This window comes from Amblyomma maculatum, chromosome 10 (genome assembly GCF_055883805.1).
Source record: "Amblyomma maculatum isolate TAMU_Amacu chromosome 10, ASM5588380v1, whole genome shotgun sequence".
Classification (NCBI taxonomy): Eukaryota; Metazoa; Arthropoda; class Arachnida; order Ixodida; family Ixodidae; genus Amblyomma; species Amblyomma maculatum.
In genome coordinates, this window is record NC_139353.1 from 64,516,810 (window position 1) to 64,536,383 (window position 19,574).

At 47.3% G+C, this 19,574-nt stretch overlaps 1 protein-coding gene across 1 annotated transcript; it reads left to right on the forward strand.

Annotated features, from left to right (window-relative positions):
• Nucleotides 1–1,573: 1,573 nt before the first annotated feature.
• Nucleotides 1,574–18,148, forward strand: LOC146176694 (trehalose transporter 1-like protein). Its single transcript, XM_084581023.1, has 6 exons — nt 1,574–1,733; nt 3,497–3,858; nt 9,758–9,981; nt 10,538–10,815; nt 14,657–14,929; nt 17,560–18,148. Exons 1-6 carry the CDS (start codon nt 1,648–1,650, stop codon nt 17,903–17,905), a joined length of 1,569 nt encoding a protein of 522 aa, XP_084437149.1. The 5' UTR covers nt 1,574–1,647; the 3' UTR covers nt 17,906–18,148.
• The last annotated feature ends 1,426 nt before the right edge of the window (nt 18,149–19,574 follow it).

Consider the following 19,574-nt stretch of genomic DNA (forward strand, 5'->3'; position numbering starts at 1 on the left):
TATCCAACAAGACGCGGCGAAGAATGGACAGTGCCAACACCTCGATTAAATCTTGGTAGGGAATGCCTTCAGTACACTCTTCCATCTCTTCTAAATAGGTATATCCACATTAACCTCGATTTGTTTTCTTTTCCACGCCGTGAACTACATAATTTGTTTTTGAATAACATGGCTTAAGTTTCATTATGTATACATATTGCTGTTTCGTGTATCTTCTGGTGTTTCTTGATGAGCTTGTTTTTAAAATTGTATAAACTTGTGTTGCCTCCCTGCCAATAATTAGGATTGTAGACTCGTCAAGCTGCCCAAGGGCAGCTTTTTTTTACGATTCCTCCATCTGTAGTTTTAGATGGGAAATAAACTTTGACTTTGACTTTGAGTTGACCATTAAGAAGCGGAGACTGGAGTTACACGTCAGGAGTCTATGTTGAAAAGCCCTCTTTGTTGACAAAGCGCAGGATATAAAGGTCGGTACATTGATGAAGACACAGTCCAAATACGAAGACGCAGGTAAAGCTACAATTCATATATAATAGAATTCGAAACTAGAACAGAATAGATAGAAGACACGATATGACATATACTACTTTCATTGTGAAAAAAGGGGCAGAAGTGCAATGATATTTACACTGCAAAGACAAAAAAAAAAAAAATTGAATTTAGAAACACATTTTATAACAGCTTTAACACGTGTACAAGGGACACAGCATTGATTTTTTTTTCGCAAGTGTACAAGCGTAACATACACATTCTCTCTCCTCGCTCGCAAAAAGAAATTGGCACTTACTCAAACAATAGCACAGTGGAAGAAATCAGCTCACTTCACTTCACACACACGCACACACTCATTGTTTGACTGCACGGGCAGGGGCATATTATTTTTTCTCTTTTATGGTTGCCTCACCATATTTTATGCATATTGAGCGGTGGTGTTGGCGGCGGGCGGCACCGACCCTATCCCCGGTCTACCGGTCCGCTGGGAGTCACCTGTAGCACCGTGCACCACGGGGCGCACAGGGCGCACAGGGCGCACAGGGCACTGATCATTTGAAAAAAAAAAAAATGTCATACAGGCCGAAGTGGCATTCACGTCACTATACTCCGTCTCACAAGATTTTCGCCACTGAGCACTAGAGAATTGTGCTCCTACTGTCAGCCCCGCCAATTTGGGAGACGAGAGGCGCTTAGGAGCACATTTGCCTCTTGTAGTGCGCGTGATCCTGATTGGACCGGGGTGCCTCTGCTTTTCGCAATGCTGCAAACATCTCGTGAGATATCCTCCTTCGTATATGTATACATGCAGGTCGGTCTACATCACTAATGACGACGCAATCCAAGCCCCAAGAAATAAGTACAGGCACAATCTATAAAACAGAAACCGAAACAGGATGAAACCGAGGCTAAAACAGAATAGATTGAGGACATGATATAACAAATATATTGATTGAATGCCGGGAGCGTCCTTGCTAAAGGCTTCCGCTTCTTGAACGGTGCCAGAAGTTGTCGTTGGCCTCATAAAATGGCGTACGAGGGGATGTAACCATGACCAAGCCATGATAACAGATTCGCGGATTGCATGGCTCTGGCGCTGACTGACAAAAGAAGAGAATAAACCTAAAATTCACGTTCCCAGCCGCTCGAGATTTCATGCAAGAAGACGACGTTGGAATCCAGACGTGTGCCTTCCCGTTCCTTCGCAGCAAAATCCTGGCCCAGCGCAAGAAATCCGATGCGTACGTACGCCAACCTATCAATCAAGCTGCAGAGAAAGCCGTTTCAAGGAATAGCCATCACCTGAACTTTAGGCGCCCAATACGTTTTTTTCTGAGGCGGAAATGCAGGTATGAAATATGGCGTCACGACAAACTGCGGGAACGCGTTTGAAAGGAAACTGATTGTTCGCTGTTATACGCAAAACCCTAGAGACAGAGAATTAACGTAGCGTTAGTAACGATCTCGGATAATTTCAGTAGCATGTGCATTTAGCCTCTGTCCCACCCTTAGACCCACCCTCGAGTCTAGTGACAGAATGTATAACTATATACTAAGCTGTCGTGGCAAATTTTTTATATTCCCGCCTTTGATATCGAAGTGAGCCATATAATTACATGTGTCCTAAAGATGTTGCAGTCATTATATAGTGCCATCGAGAGGCATTGCTTTCTATTGATGACAAGACTTGTCCAAGACAACTCCCAATTCTTGACCGGCATCTTTGAATTCACCAAACAATATATTTTCGGCAGTCGGCTATTTACGCATTTAGGCATTTTACCAGATAGAGATACATTTACAACAGAGTCAGTGCTTCGGTATTTTAACCTAGTAAAGCTGAATTTTTATATTTCACTAAAAAGTATACTCAATATATGCGAAAACAAGAAAAAAAAAAATGTGGGGGACACTTCTGTATTTTTGATTTGAGAATAAACTTTCAACTTCAACTTTAAGGGTATGACGCCACATGGTAGGCTACTGGCACGCATATAAAGCCCCGCTGTAACCAAGCCGTGTGAACGTCCCTGTATGGCCTAGGGTAACGTGAATGCAACGGTCTTGGCAGGATGATTCTGAAGTCACTCTCCCATATGAAAGGTGATGCCCGAGTTAGCAGCGTCTGCCAAACGTAATGTCAGGCAACCATATGTCGAGATAATAGTCCTCGGCTATGTCAGCTTCCAGCTTCCGCCTTCCAGTGAAATGCTCGTGATTTTTCGCTCGCAATGCCGGCCGCCGACGCCGGATGTTTAGTTAACGGGGGCCTTTAACGCTATCGCGTTAATACGGGACACCTCAGCTCCCCTTGTGGATTCGTTAGCGCACGTGCACTCTGTTACTCGTTAATCACTACTTCCCTAATTAGCGACTTTATGCTTTCAAATACACTTATTCGTATACAGTCCTAAGATGACATAATTTGTGAAAGACAGACAACATAGACATGAAGCCCGTTTAACAGAAGCTGCAAGAACGTGCTTGCGTGGCGGGCGTATACTAGCTTCTCTGATACGGGATCCATGCGTTCCTGATTATAGTTGCCCTCGTAGGCATAAAAAAGGCAGGATGATGAAATGCAGCATTCTGGTATTCTGTTTTGTGCCTGTGCTAGCTAAAGAACTCCAAGCCCTCCACTCATCAGTTACGCACGGCGTGCGCAGCCTTAGGTATTAAAGGAGTGAGTTGCGCGCATTCTTATAGATATAAAGCTTTTGTCAAAAGTAAGAATACCAAATTGATTGGGTCCTTATTAGCTTCGTAATAGATCTGCTGTAGTAGCCGTCAGTACTTTCTGATGATGACTATAGTCTTTCTATCTTTCCAGAAATTTGCAGTGCCGGAAATGCATGGCGATGCACTCAGCAGTGCCCAGAACCAAACCTTTGGGCTCTATTTTGTTAAAGCGCTGTGCCTCTAGTGGCCCTACAAAGGAATTGCGCCACTTCCTCTCCACTCTATTCATCCAGTCAAAGCTATATGAGTGACCTTACTCTTCCAGGGCACGGCTGGCAGTGCCACAGCCGCCGTTCCTCGACGGGGCGCTGCACGCTGTGGCTTCCGAGCTCAGCGACAATGCGCAGTCGGCGGGAAATGCTGCCATGGAGGAACTGCGTAACCTGCAGCCCGTGGCCAAAGGTGGCACACCAATCACCGACACCGACACCACTACGGTGTGGGGGACCCACGTGCAGGGCATGCTGGCAGCCTGCCTGGGCTCCTGCGCCGCCGGCACCACACTGGGCTTTACTTCGGCAGCCACAGCAGCCATCGAGCGAGAGTCCTGGTACAACCCGTCGGCGGGAGACTATTGGCTCACCGACGCGCTCCTTCTAGGGGCCACCGGGGGAGCGCTCTTATCGAGTACGATATCATTTAAGATCTGAACGAAAGTGTTCCAATTCGCCCGTGGTGGCCTCATGATTCAGGTTCTCCACTGCAGTACCGATATATTGCAGGTTCGATCCGGCCGTTGGTGACCGCGTTTCATTGGAAGAAAAACAAAGCGCTCATGTAATGTGCAGTGTCAATGCATGATAAATAAATCGAGGCGTTCATTTCATCTGTAGCCATACATTACAGCGTCAGCCACAGGCGATGCGATATCATTTTCTGCCGTTAACAACCCATACCGTCGCATTTGGATTACCATATTAAAGGTGTTCCAGCTAGTTATGAAGAATAATTTAGGTTTCTCGCACACTGTTTAACGTCCAGAAGCAACTCTGGCTACGAGGACGCCATAGTGGGGGTCTTGAAATATTCGAATAACCGGTGTTCCAACGAGCGCTCATATACTCCAGTAAGCGAGTGTCTGGCGGCCAGGACTGCACCGGCATCCTCAGGATCAACAGTGGAGTTCCCTATTCTCTAAGCAGCCACCGCGGCGAACCTTATGGGCGACATATGTGTGTCGCTTTCGTAACTATGTCTTGACACCAAATACATCTGGGTTCATTCGAGTTATGGCGAAATACGCCAATTTCGCGCGCAGGTGCTTTACAGGACTCCATAGTGTACATAACTTCCGACGTAGCTACCGTTTCCATTTTTCACTTGGTACAGTAAGACATTCATGCTTGTTTCTTGAATCACAACGCCGTCAAGACGTTTCTCAAATTTACTCGAGACACAGGCTTCAACCAGTAGATGGTTAGGCGCATTGGTTTGTGTGGTCCACTTAGTCTCTGTCTCTGTCTACAGTGCTAGCTGCATTTCTATCACAGGCTTGAAATGCAACGTGCAGAGTGAATATGCCCAGGCTACAAAGACCTTAATTAGCACAATATTGGTACATGCTGGCAGTGCGCTGCTCCCATGGTGGGCCGGACGTCACCAGCAGAGTGCTACTAATGGGCCAATTGGTTGTGCTGCCTTTGTGGGCACCGTTCGCTAAAGAACGTTCAATTCAGTGCACCCTGTTGAGATACCAACAGGAAGGTTTATTCCAGGCGAATAATGGCAGAAGCACGAGACACGTGCTAGTGCCAGCCGCAGTGAGCGTCACGCGGGCACGCAAAAGCGCAGTCATGATAACTGGCCTAGCCACATGCATGTGGCTACTGCCTACGTCTCCCCTGACAGAAAAGCAGTCTCTTAGGAGGAAGGACTCAACATCACTCCTGGTGTGCTGGTGGGAGCTGTCAGCGCAGGTTGTTTGGGAATCTCCCGGAGACGTGTCTGTGTATGTGTCGCCATACAGAGATGTCTCGTACACGACACCTTGGTTGTCTCTCTCCTCTTCCACAGGCCAGAGAAAAGGGATAAGATGGATTTGATTTCGTCGTACAGTGCGGTTTCTGGTGTCGCTCACATATGACCTGGGCTCTTTAGCAGGCGTAATCACGCTCCCTTTGTGCTGTAAATTAAGTCTGTAACCCAGACTTCACCTTCCAGAAATTTGGAAGTTGCCGTACGCCATGTCGTCTGTTGTAATTTCTGCTCTGCTGTTCGCGGTATTGGGTTTTGAAATTGCGAAGTTCAGAGGCGTCTGGCAAACGGAGAGCAAGACTACCGGGAGGTAGAGGAAGCTTTGTCGTCAATCGCATCCCCATTAATAGTTCGAAGGGGCTGTAGCCATTTTTCAGCGGGATTGATCTGTGGGATAAGACTGTCAAGTACGGGTTTTGGGTCATTTTCACATGAGTTTGATGATCTTCACTGCAGCCTCGGCGACTCCATTGTTTTGAGGGTAGTGTGGGCTTGATGTTAGGTGGTTATACCAGTATTCCTGAGAAAATTTGGTGAAATCAGAAGGCGAGAACTGAAGACCATTGTAGGATACCAATACCTCTGGAATACCATGTCGGGTGGAAATTTATTTGCAGTGGTTGATGCCTGTAAGCGATGGCAGTTTCTCTAGACGCGTGAGCTCCAGGGTATCTAGAATAATAATCTGCGACGATTAACCACTAGTGGCTGTTGAAGAACAGGTCCATTGCAAATCTCTGCCATGACCTTAGCGGAACTCTCTGATTTGAAGGGGAATTTTCCGGTTTCTGGACGTCTCCGCACATTTTTGAAAATGTTTTATGGTGGCTTTGATGTCTTTGGCCACTGCAGGCCACCAAACAGAGTCCTTAGCGCGGGCATGCATCTTTGTAATACCAGAGTGACCTTCGTGCAAAAGGCGCAAAATTTCTTTCTTGCATGTGAATGGAACAGCCACTATTGCATGTGAGTGACTCAGTGGGACAGCCACTCGCTCTGTGTAGAGTAGCAGATCGTCCTCTACGGTAAGCTGTTGACGATGCTTGTAGAAAAGTCCTACATCGGAAAAACTCTTCGGGAAGGCCAGGTTTTCATGCAGAGTTCTCGAAGATATAAGGAAGCGCGATCCATTTTCTGGGCTTCTTTAAGCCACTCAGGACAGTGGTGCTTAATGGGGAGGTTTGTCCTCACGCAGCGGACAAAAGCTTCAACGTCGATCTCTAGCTCTAAGTCGTCAGTCTCTTGCAGAGGCTCTCTGGAAAGCGTGTCGGCCACGAGGAGTTCTTTCCCAGTGGCATATACCTTTTCGTACTGATACCTCCTCCATCACATTTGAAGTCTTTTTAGCCGGGGTGTAAGATCAAGATATTTTCAGGTAAATATGAGTACCAATGGCTTGTGGCCTGTGTAGATTGTAAATAGCTTGCCGATAAGGTAATCTCGCAACAACGAAATAAATTCGTCTCTTGGGCTTACCTTTGCGATGATGGCGGTCTTGCCTAGTAAGGGAGCGTGGACATTTTCCAGCACGTAGACGCCTTGGAGCGTTTCCTGCCCACGGTAGGCGAGTTGAATACGCGCTACGCCTTTATCTGCGAGATGTCTTCCATCAGGACCGCAGAGCTGCTGAGGAGCACACGACAACGAAGGCTGATGTCGGAGCGTGCTGAAAGTCGTAGTCGGTTTTGGGAGGACACATTCGTCGGCGCCTGTGTCGATCTAGAATTTGACGGTTGGACTTGCACAAGGATCGTTGTGTCCCATGTCGACGTTTTGAAGAACGAGACGGTTCCGAGAAATGCACTTTCACTTCGGGTCCCGATGCTTCAATGATGTCCACCAGACATGACATGCGGACAGACGCGTAGTGGCCCTTCTTTTGGCAGCCCTTGCATACCTGCTACCGCGTTGGGTATAGCGAACGCTGGTGTCGGCCTTTACCACACCAAAGACACAAAGTCGGAACTTCGTCAGCTGTACGCGGATGTGGACTTGATTCAGTGCTCTCGGCCGTCGTTGTCCTGAGTAGTGCTTGGGGGATGCCTGACGTGCTGTCTCTCTGAAGCAACGTTTTTGACGGTCAGCGTTTGAAGGTGAAGCTCCAATTGTCTCTGGCGTACGCTTTCGACTTGTCTGATGGACTCAAGTGCCTTCTGGAGAGTAAGATCAGCATCAAGTTGTAGTCTCGCTGACAATTTCTGATCTTGAATGCTGACGACAATCTGTCTCGAACCAGCTCCTCTCGGAGGGTGCCGTATTCACATTGGTTGCAAAAAGTGTGAAGTGCAGTCACGAAGTCTTTCACTGACTTGTCGTGTTGGACCCTCGTGTTGAAGAGTGCCCGTTCATAGAGGACGTTGCACCGCGGTATGAAATAGTTGTCGAACTGCTTCATAACGAGTGGTAAGTTCTGGGCGTTCTCACCGGCGAGTTGGAAGGTGCCGAAGACACCTTCAGCCTAGTCGCTCATCAAGCAGCGTGTTTACTTTGGCGACCCTGGCTTGTCGCAGGCTTGTCACCTTGTATAGAAACGCTTCCTCCATTTAGGCCAGTCGACAGGCGTCTTAAAGCAGAAGGCCTCAGGCGGTTGTATGACGAAAGATACCATGTTACGACCGCGTAGTCTAGGCTGTAGACGATGCGAACTGTACTACCGATGATGGGTGAGGAAGCAGCATCGGCTGCGCTTACTGTGGGAATCGCGCCACTTATGACGCCATGTTGAGCTGTCAACATAACAGGTTTATAATGTTCTCATAAAAAATGCGCATACCAACAAGGGAGATGGTGGTGGTGATTGGCCACGATCAGGCGGTGATTATAGTATCTGAAATTTCATTCTATAGACCTGAGTTAGAATTTTGATAAAATCGCTGTTAATTGACAGTGATGGTTGAGGGTGGTGTATGGGCTTGCTGAAATTTTAATTATTGGGATAAAAAATAATAACAATGTAATAATAAATAAATACATAATTAGGAACAACCAAAAGTATATCAGCAATAGCAATAAAGGACCATTTATGATGGAAACGCTTTGATTCTAGTCGAACATTTTTTAAGGCAGAGCATACTTTCCCATCGGCACGTCCCAGCATAGAAGCACCAAGAGACAGAACAACTGCTGACGACAGGTGCAAGCTAAGTTTCTGTATTGACATTTCCAAAAGCCACCTCCTTAGCAATGCATATAGGTGACAGAAGTGCAAAACTGTTCAATTGTTTCTGGCTCATCACAATATTGACACAAGGGAAAGGTTGCTATACCAGGCCTTTAAAGGTAAAAGTTTAGTTGAGGAATACGTCATCGAAGTCGCATGAAGGAAAGAAGTTTGTGAGACCACCATGTTTTACTTCTCGAAGGGAATAGAAGGTGATTAAAATGATCCAGGGAATTAAGGGCATTAGTGCGAAATTCTCGCCCTAAAATATAATTACGATAACATGCTGCCGTGACGACCGCACAGGTTGGAAGGAGGTCAAAGATCGGACCACTTGGGGCTGCTTTCGCTTAAGCATCAGCAAACTCATTGAAATGAAGGCCCCTGTGACCAGGAACCCAAACTATCCTAATCGATTGAACATGAGGAGGGATGAGAAATTTAAATGTGCGGATTAACTGCCACTTAATAGACGCATATAGAGAAATGCACATATATAATGAGACCGTAAGCAATAAAGCCGTTGAATAAGAATTTAGGAACATACGCAGGGCAAGAACTACAGCCAATAACTCTGATAAATATATTGGCCAAATATTTAGGGGAATCCCCCAAGGTGGAGTAGATGTCTATTAAGGGAGTAATTACTCAGTGACATCCACCCAAACGCAGCCATGCGGCCACAAAGAAAAGCTATACAGCTTTCTCAGAAACTTCGTAGCTGAAGAAAATTTCATCCTGGTCATTTTCTTTAACTACGAAGTTTCTAAGAAAGCTGTATAGCTTTCCTTTGTTGCCGTATGACTGCTTTTCGGTGGATGTCACTGAGTAATTACTCCCTTGATAAATATATTTGGGTGAAATCTGGAAAACGCAGCCAAGGGACTGAGAGAAAATGTCCACACCCACCCTCTCTTCACATACCGAGGCATCAGTCACAGTTATAACATGGGAACTAAAGGTCCTCAAGTAGTGCTGTAGCTTGCCGTTTATCAAGGAGAAATGTAGTAATTTGGCATTAACTGGATAAATATCATCTGCGATTATATTCATAAATGATGGGATTGGTTCCACCGGAACAATATTAGCCATTCGCACATTTAATGGTCCCAGCAAGGATTCAATGAAACACTGGCATGAGCACGAGACACGCGCCAGCCGCAACGAACGTCGCGCGAGCACTCAGCTACACTGCCAATCTAACGGGCCTAGCCACTGCATGTGGCTACTGCCCATAACAGAAACTACAAATGTTCACTCCCTCTTTAGGCCGCTTATTCTGTTGCCCATTTTTAAGGTAGCCGACCAAATATTTCCTCATGTCCAGCTTCCTGCCTCTCTTGGCTGAGACCTGTGTGAACTGTGGGATTAAGCGACCGTTTCCCGCCGCAGGTCTTCCGCTCTGGTTCCTGGGCAGCAGGACGACGATGCTGCTGTGCGCCGTGGGCCTGACGGCTTCGTGGCTTCTGCTGGCGTTCTCCACCCACATTGTGGCCTTCTTTGTGGCCAGAGTGTTGTGCGGCGCGTGGCTAGGACTCACGACCATCGGCATTAGCCTGTATGTGGCAGAGGTAGCGCCACCGGAGAAGAGAGCCTTCTACACGGGGCTCACCGAGGTCGGTGTTTTCTGTGACCACTCTGTGACAATGATTTCTTACTTTGAATGCTTATGATAATGATAGTTAATCTCTATGTTATATGATGGTTTATGGCGCATAAGCAGCTATTGCTGTGCTCTGCCAAACACAAGGTCTATTTTGTTACATCTGAGTGACTAAAAATGTTTACAACTGTTGTTAGGCACTGGCTTTATTAAGAAACATAGAAAGCTCCAAAATGGCAAGTACTTCATTATGAACAAAGTAACACGCTCAAACGATTTGTCAGTGTGCTCGCCGGCCGCGTCTTTGCAAAGATAACTTGGTCAAAATTGATGGTTGGCTTGATGAATAAAACGGCTAAAATATTTAGCACTTTGCAGAACTGATCGTTTATACGCTTACCTTGTTAGGATGAAGATAGCAGGCTGCGGTCACAGAGGTCTCATGTGTCCGGCGTCATGTTGAGGAGATACCTAAATGGAAACGAAGACAGCCAGACAGCACACACTCTCGCACATTCAGTCAAAATCAATGGACGCTCCCTAAATTTGTTCGCGCATCGCTGGCCCAGGTGGCTACCAGCACGGGAATCGTCGCGAGCTACGCGCTGACCGGCTTCTCGTGGCGACTACAAGCGTCTGTGTGGTCCTTGGCTCCTCTGGGGCTGCTGGGTGCGCAAGGAGTGCTTGTCGAGAGCCCTCGGTGGCTGCTGCTGCGCGGCCGTCGCCACGATGCGGACACGGCCGCCGCGCGTTTATACGGGTACGCCCTGCCGCCGCAGTTCAAGCAGAGCAACAAGAGCCCTGGGGAGGCCGCCATGACGACCATGCAATACGCCGTGCAAGCCAAGTCAGTATCCCTCAACCTTTGCAGGAACTTCAAATATTTTAGTTGCGCTGAGGATGAAATGAAGTCGACCTTCGCCAATAGATTAGAGCGTTCAATTGAAACTAATTGGTTTTTAGTAATCTTGAAAACTACAAATTTAAAAATGGATGTGGCTTACATTGGCTAAGCCTGATTATGCAAACGAATGCTTTCTTATGCTTGGTTATTCTGTGTTGCTAACACATGTTAGACTCATATAGATCACCTAGGGTCCAGATGGGAGTGCATTATCAAAAACAGTGCAAGTTACGACACACGGACACACAGGAGAAATGCAAGAATTTGAGAACGCATTACCAACTAGCCCGGTATCTCGCACTTGTGAACTCCAGATAGGAGGCTTAATTAGGTGTTATATGAGGTCTTATGGCGCAAAAGCAACTTCGGCTATGATGTGCCAGACAGCCAATTAGGTCTAGTCAGACGTGGTTTGCTGTGGTTTAACCTCTGCATGGATCACGTCAGCTTCATGGCTTTACGGTTTCACATCGAGTAAATGTAGTCGAAGTCCTGGCTCTGGCGCGCGACTCTTCCATGGCTGCCTGCGAACCTAACGACACCACAGCCGCGCCTGGACGCCACGAATGTGTCGAGGGCAGTTCGGCATTTTGAAAGAGGAGGTCCGAAGAGGCGAGTGAAATGGGCACGGTGGTGATGGAGGGAAACTGTAGACAGAGGACTGGAAAACTGTGGGGCCGGCAATGTTGAATATATGTGGAGATATACACCGGTATAAATGAAGTTTGCCATGTGAGTGAAGAAGGGCCGTAGGTGTACGAGGTAGGAGAAGCGAGCACCGCTGGCTCTCCGCGCCACACGTAAAAAAGTAGTGTATGGTGGTGGTGTAAAATTTCTTGGCCATTAAATTTGTAGGGGGGGGGGGGGGGGCAGAGCGCCGCTCATGGCGTATATAGAGGGGCCCGCGCAACGAGTTCTCCTTCGCAAGCTTCAGTGCCACTGGCGATGGTTAGTCGCGGATCGCGTGATGATGAGCTCGACATGAGCGGTTCTCAATAAATGGCTGCCACCTCAGGGGAAGATGTCGGTTAGAGAAACAGGTGAGTAATATATAAAGAGAATCGGCTGCTTTGCCGAATAGTAGGCAGGAGGCGGCGTTAAGGTCAGGGAGATGTCCAAGCATGACTATCGGGCATGGCGTGTACTAGCTTGACGCCTCCGCCAGAAAGTTGAGTGCGTGATGAATAGCGATAGGTGAGGAGGCATGTATATCTGTCTATTGCAAGCGTTAATGTTGAAGAACGTCTCTGAAGTTTATCAGGCACTCTCCATCGATGGAGGCGGCGTGGTGCTTTCTCGCCTAGAAGGTAAAATTTAGGGCGTAGTCATGTGCCTCCCAGGAAATGCGTAGTCCCTCATGGGCAGGCACACAGCAGAGCGTTACGTTTCTGGTTGGGGCCCAGCGCCTGAGTATGGTGCTGGTTTGCCGAGAAATGCATGGAGAGCTAAAATTTAAGACGGCTCTTTGAGAGTCAGAGATGACTAGAGCGATAGCTGCCTCCTCAGCCGCCGTTAGAGATGGTCTAAAAATGGCTCCTGCTATATGATAGGGTGGCCATCATTGCGAAGAGCCACTATCATTGCCAGTGCGGCTGATGCATATAGCGATGTATCAGTGTATGCCACATTTGGATTCCCTCCATAGACTCCATGAAGCGCCAGGCCCAAGACCTTCCTGCGCTTTTGATCGCCATATGGATGCATATTTTTTGGGAACGGGTATATCTGGAGCACAGCTCATGCGAGAGACAAATGGGTGACTTTCGGGCATTCCACTTTAAGATTTAGGTGTATGGAACATCAAGAATAAGATGCAATAACCAGTTTACATTACGAAATTGGTGTAATGAACCCTTTCAACCCTTTTCGGGTTGTTACACAAGAGATGGATTCCTTATCACGGGATGTTTTTAGCGTAAGGCTGCAGCCGGCGCAAACGTTGATGGTCAAGTGATTGCAATTATGTGGTGAACGCCGTTTTGAGGAGATAGCTAGCCGAGGGGCATTACCCAGGAAATGTAGCAGTTTTTATGAGCATTCGATCAATATGAAATGAATGCTCACTGTGGTGGGATATACTTGAAGGTGGGGTTACGTATGAGGGATAATTGGGCGAAGTGTGAAATCTTCAAAGACTTGCTATTCGACAGCGAGTGCCTAGGTTCAGAAGTTCGGACTAAGTTTTAATGTTACGCTGGTATTGAAAGAGTAGCCAGAATGAATGAATCTTACTGTGCGATTCTACAAAACTCAAGGTCGTTAGCTAGATAAGCTGGTGTGGATGCCGTATATGAGATGCATACTCTAGCCTGCACCTTATAAGCGATTTATAGCGGGTAATTTCGCATGTTGTGGTGCATGACGTCAGGAACGTTTCAGAAATGCAAGAAGTCGGTTTGCTGATGATATGGCGTTGGTGTTATGAGTGCCTCGGGAAAGATCGTTGCTTGTCGTTGCGACAATATATTTTTAAGATCACAAAAGTTCGGCAACAGAGTTGAGTGTAGGATGCGATGTGCTCTTGGCCGCCACGAAATGACGCGAAATGACAGAAATCTCATTTGATCGCATTTAGCTATGTTGCCATTTTTCCTACCAGTGATAAAACTAATTAATTTCGTTTTCAAAAGCTGCTTGATGAGACATATGTTAATAATTGCGCGAAAGGTGACGCGTTCGTTGGTAAAAATGTGACGGTTGCATGTTAGATGCGCTGGTAAATCATTATTGTAGATTTGAAATTGCTGTGGACCGAGGCCCGAACGTTTTGAGACGTCTGATGCTACAGCCAATGAGGTAAAAGGTTGGTTAACTGAAGTAAAATGGAAGCGATTCTTGAGAAATTCCTTGACCCATAGAAGGTCGTTCGGATGTGAATTGTTCTCTAGCTTCAGTAGCAAACGTGCGTGAGGCACGGTGCCAAATGCTTTCGCAAAGTCTAAAAAATTGCGGAGTATACGTGGTTGACGCTCGCCGGAGCGTATGCGAACGAAGCCACACAATTGCGTCGCGATGCGTGTACATGTGGAACATCCGGACCTTCTTTTACAACCTCATTTACAGGTCATCTTTCGGATCGAAAATGGAGGCTTCAGAAAGAAAGCGATAAAAGCCTTCACTCGAGGCATCTGGCATTAAGGCGTTTCCTGATTAAGTGAGGTTTTAGGCAGACGCGCTGCATTCTGATGCCTGGTCGTGATTACAAATTTCGAAACTACAATAGAATATCTCCGACCGATCGCATCCATCACGTTGTACCCGTCGTGATGTCTTACGGCGCTATTCGGCCAGGTTGATGGGGAGGGTGGGGATCGAACCTGTACCTCATTAAAATGGCGGCGACGCTCAAAAGGTGCCCGTGTGCATTTGGATGCCGGTGCACAATAAGAATGAAGTGGTTAAACCATCGATGGCGCTTCACTGCGGCACTCCCATATTGCTTCTTTCCCTCCCTCCTCCATGTCATCACTGAAGGCTCTTTAGGGGCGAGTAACAGTCAATGCACCTCTCCTTTTTCTCACGGCAAAGTAAATAGAGAGTTTTAGCTTACCGTGATCCGCGATCCGCTACCGTGATCCGCCACCGCGCGTTCCACTGCGCATGCCCAGATCCCTTGACGCCGATAGATGGCGCCACATACTGGATGTAGGCACATAGACCTACCGCGTTGAGACCAATCAGCCTGGGCGCTTCGCCCAAGCGCGGTAGAGTCACGGTGGCGGATCGCGGATCACGGTAAGCTAAATCTCTCTAATATTTTCAAATCGCGTTCTATTGTGTGCAGGCGCCTGTCCGCCTGCCTGGTACTGCACCTGTTGCAGGGTTCCACCTGCGCCCCGCTCTTCCTCTACCGGGGCACTCAGGTCATGGAAGGACTAGTGGCTCCGGTGGCGGCGCCCCTTGCGGCCGCCGCCATCACGACTGTGCACGCGGGCTTCGTGGTCACGTTCGCCTTCGTGACGCGCATCGTGGGACGTCGTCTGCTGCTGTGTGTGTCCACGATGCTCGTGGCCTCCTGTTTCTGCATCTTCCCGCCCTTTGAACATCTCGTCCTCAGGTGCGTCTGACCGGCTGAACGAATTGGGTGGACGCCGAGGATAAATTCGGTCAGAAACTGAATAGAAAATTCGATACCTGTTCACTGAGATGCACTGGCTGCGGTAATTAGTCTCCAAGACATATCAGCAAGTAGTTTGTGGCGTGGTGGGGGGGGGGGAGGTAAGGGGATAGCGCGCTCATAAGCATGTAAACATAAAGCCTATTCATTACACTTTTTATGCATCTGATGCTTTATACAAATACCTCGAATTTTGATGGTCATCGAAGTGTGCCGTATTTAAAACAGACGCTCATCGCATTTATTTTCCCATGTTCTTTCCGGATAACGTGTGCGTTAATTACAAGCTGCTGCTCGTTCACGGTGCTTACTGAACATTATGAGGTGATAGATGCATCTCAGGAGACCTCGTGTACGAACTGCGCATGATAAATGCATGATTGGTGCATAGCGGTCGACTAGAAAGAGTGCTGCAAAAACTGTAGAAAGTGCTGAAACATGCAGTATAAAATAAACAAAATTAGTTGTGGTTTAGCTCTGGGCAACCCTAGTTTAATGGAGAAAGCAACGGCGGAAGCTTTTGTTTTTGCCTGCTACATTATTCCCCTCTTACGCCCTTTCTGTGTAAGGTGCTACACTGTTGGGAACACTTAAGCTCATCCTTTAAGGGTATATGATGCGAGAGCGTAAGCTACCAGTCCACATATAAAGTCACGCTTCAACCAAGCCGTATGGACGTACCTGCATGTCGTAGGGGTAACGAGAAAGCAAACGGTTCTGGCAGGCTGAATCTGATATCACCCTCCCTACATGAAAGGAACGACCCGAGTTGGCAGCTCTTGCCCGTGACATAGGGGTAACGGGCATTCAAATGCCACGGTAGGCTGATTTTTTATGAGGAGACAGTATACCTACACTTCTTCACAGCGAAGCTGCGGCCACCCAAGGTCTAGCTTTGGCTGTCGTAGTATTGCTTTCGCAATAAAACTAAAAAGAACAGGGCCTGTATCGCAGAATTTCTTCTGTTTCTTTCGCTGTTCCGGTTCTTAATACAAGCCAAATGAGGTCTCACCAGTTACCTTCCTTGAGGGTTTACACTTGTAAAAGTCTTAGTACGACGTCATGTATTGGTTCGCTGGATGCGTGCGAAGCTAAATGGCTCAATATGCCACGCTATATTTATCCACATATCTTTGTATGAAGCAAGAATTACATGCGATCTAAGATGATGACGAAACAGCCAGCATTGGTGAATTAGAGCATTCTGAGATGCATTAAAAACGATGCGTAATGAGGAGACAAACTTTGAAGACATCCCATGAAAGCAAAAAAAGTAAATAAATTAAACATCCTTATGGGGAAGTGAGCTAACGATCATCATTTCCACACTTGAGAGAAAAGATAGCGTGAAGCTAGTGCACGGGTAAAGCAGCCAAGCAGTGTTATCAGCTCGTTTCTCAGTTCTCTTGTCGGTGTGGAGTAGTGGCTCAATCTCTTCTCGGCACCTGTTGAGAACGGACTAGGCGCGAAAGAGGACCGTAGGAGCGGCAGGTGAACTCACGCCAAACCGGTTTTAAGCCGAAAGCCTTTAATGACTCATTCTGTCGTGGACAAAATGTGTCCCGCTTCTGCGGCGGCTCTGATTGGCCAAGGCGGGATGACGTCATAGAGGTCTCGACCAATCATAGATCATCACCACAGTATGCGCGAATGCGTGCCTTGTATGGCCATATGTCAATCAGTGATCAATTACTAATGATGACTATGAAATTCAATAATTAATTACTAATTGACGACTAAGTAGATACGTCTATGACTAATTATTGAATAAATAATCATTACCCACCTAGTTCTTAATTACTGACTAATCAATGGATTACTCACTAATTAGTGCCAGTTGCGTAGCAGAATGCGGCACTAAGGTTTTTGCCTTTCTCTACTTTTGTCGCTAAAGTCCCTCATAATTTTTATCAACGTTCCCTTGACAACCCAAACACAGCGGAGGAACCGAAAACACACTTCTGCACAGGGTTCGTCAGCCTGTCCAACGGCGTCGAGGACATTGATGCTGCTCTGCGCATAGACATGATGCAGCCAGTCTTGGGTCTTTCCAGTTCAGTAACGTCTGAATAAAATGCACAGGAGAACGGGCGAAATGTTCACTGGGCACCGCACCACGTGTCGCATATGGCCTGCTCATTCGACAGTTCATTGGTTGAGCAAAGTGAAGCAGGGCTTGCGTGAGAAATGACAAACTCGTCCTCCAGGGCATCGGAACTTAAATCAGGGTTGTACCCGCCAAACCGCGAAAGCGTCTTTGTTAGACATACTTAGTGCCTCAAGTGGCGACCATTCACGGCCACGTAGTCGTTATACCGTGGCTAGCTGGGGCTTTATATTGACAACACGTTGTAAAGGACAGAGAGAGAGAGAGAGAGAGAGAGAGAGAGAGGCTGTTCATTAGGGTTTTCCTTCCGTATTTCGACGGAAAGAAAGCACACAATACATAGTCGTCACAATACGCTCGCTGCTGTAAATGCAACAAATAGAGCACATTGTTGAGACAATGTATCCTTGCTATGTCTATAGTGAGTCCCATACAGCTTATTCTGTGCTGCTCATGCCCACAGACAGGGGTCGGCCCCCGGTGACACCAGCTGGCAGGCTGTGTACTCGGTGATCCTTGTGGTGTTCAGCTACTCTGTCGGCCTGTGCCACCTGCCACCGCTGCTCACAGCTGAGCTGTGTTCGGGGCCCGGCTTGCTGCACCATGTGGGGGCCTCGGTCACCTGGACCTTCCGCTGGATGCTGGCCTTTCTCCTGCTACACTTCGACCGCGAGCTGCTGACGGTCGCCCGAGCGATCAACGCGCCACTTACGCTATCGATGGCGCTTATAACGATCGGCGGAGGCCTGGTGGCGTTCTTGCCAGAAACTGAAGGCCGCACTCTACCCGCCATCGAGAGTGGCGAATGAGAAGCGCGCGTTCGCGGAATGCGCAATGTGACCCCAGGACCTCATCATCATGCCTGAGGTGTCTAATCATGCAAGCGTTCATGCTTGATATAACTGACAACAATATCGGTTACCTTCATTAAAACGTGTGCGGAAACATCAATTTGAAAAATCTAAGCAAAGTTGTTCTACTTTAGAAATTTTGACTCTTTTTTTCAGTGCATTGGGTGGGCTTCCTCGCACCATAGAATCTTGAAGCGGCTCATCAAGATGTAAAAGTTTCTTTAGTGTGGTCAGATTCAAAGGGGGCTATATTTACTACCCTCGAAAACGCCACGCGCCGTCATTTCCTCCATTCCTTTGAGCTTCGTTGATATGGGGTAGAAAGAAGCAGCAGAAAGCCTACTCTCAGTGATTATCGAGGAAAACATAATTAGTGGCAACATGCTCTAATAGTTCCACGGGTAGAGGCAAAAGTGCCTTATAGACCCTTTACAGCGCGAGCGCATGGGCGCTGCCATATTTGATCACGTGACCCTTCCGCCATCGCCGGCCTTCTGGCCTTCTGGTTTGACGGCTTCCGTCACGCTGGTACTCGGCTGCACGGCGCGGCGTACAAGCTTTCGCTGGGGACAACGAGCTTGTAGACAGGCAATAAACTTCATGTGAATGTCTATAGTATGTGAAGGTGCTAAAAAATGTTTAATTTAACCACGTAGTTCATTTATTGCGTCCTCCTAAATGTCTGCATTGGCTAGAACGTTTCGACAAACCCATCAGCCGTCGACTCGTTTTTTGTTTTGCTTTTTTTTTATCAATTCCCTCTCTAGTGCTCTTTGTCGAAAACGTGACTTTCTGTAAAACTGAATAGATTACAAACTCATTATTCCCTCAAACGTATTTTTTTTTTAATTTTCTTGCGCAAAGGGCGATCGCATGCTCAGACTATGCTGGCTGAGACGCATTATGAATGTTCATTTAACATTGTGCACAATACTTACTGCTCAATATGGACGCGCGTGTAATCCCCGAAAATTGATAAGATATAATTTTATCTCCTGTAAACGACCTGGCTACAAAAGACTATTACGCTGCTTGAAGGCTGCATCAGGCGCTCAGCGCGGCGTTCATCTGCGCTCGGGCGAAGGTGACTGAAAACTGCACTGGAATTCAGAACGCACGGTACGCAGCCGAAGCAAGCGGGGATATAAAAAAATCTTATCATGGTAAATTTCATCATTGGCCCATGCATTAGTTTCATAAAAGCAGCAGTTATTGGATGTATTTCAGCAGTACTTGTACGTCTAATTAAAATTTGGTTTTGTTTGTGCGGTGTTACGTCCCAAAGCGACTCAGGCTATGAGTGGAGGACTGCGGAAATTCCCATCCCCTTGGGATTCTTTAATGTGCACTGATATCGCACAAAACACGGGCGCCTGGGTTTTTGGATCCCGCATATCCTAGGGAATAGTACCTAATTAAAGCAAACAGATTCACTTACATGCCCACACTAACTTTCCGTCTCTGCGCAATCAATTCGTATAACTGCATAGACATTAATAGCAACGTGAAGGTACCTCTTAACGCCTTGCGAAAAAAACTCGGCAGCAGTGCAAAGACTCCATATCCAATTCCTGAGAAGGTCACGGTCGTTCTCGCAGTCCCATGGCTACTGCCGGTGCTAAAATGA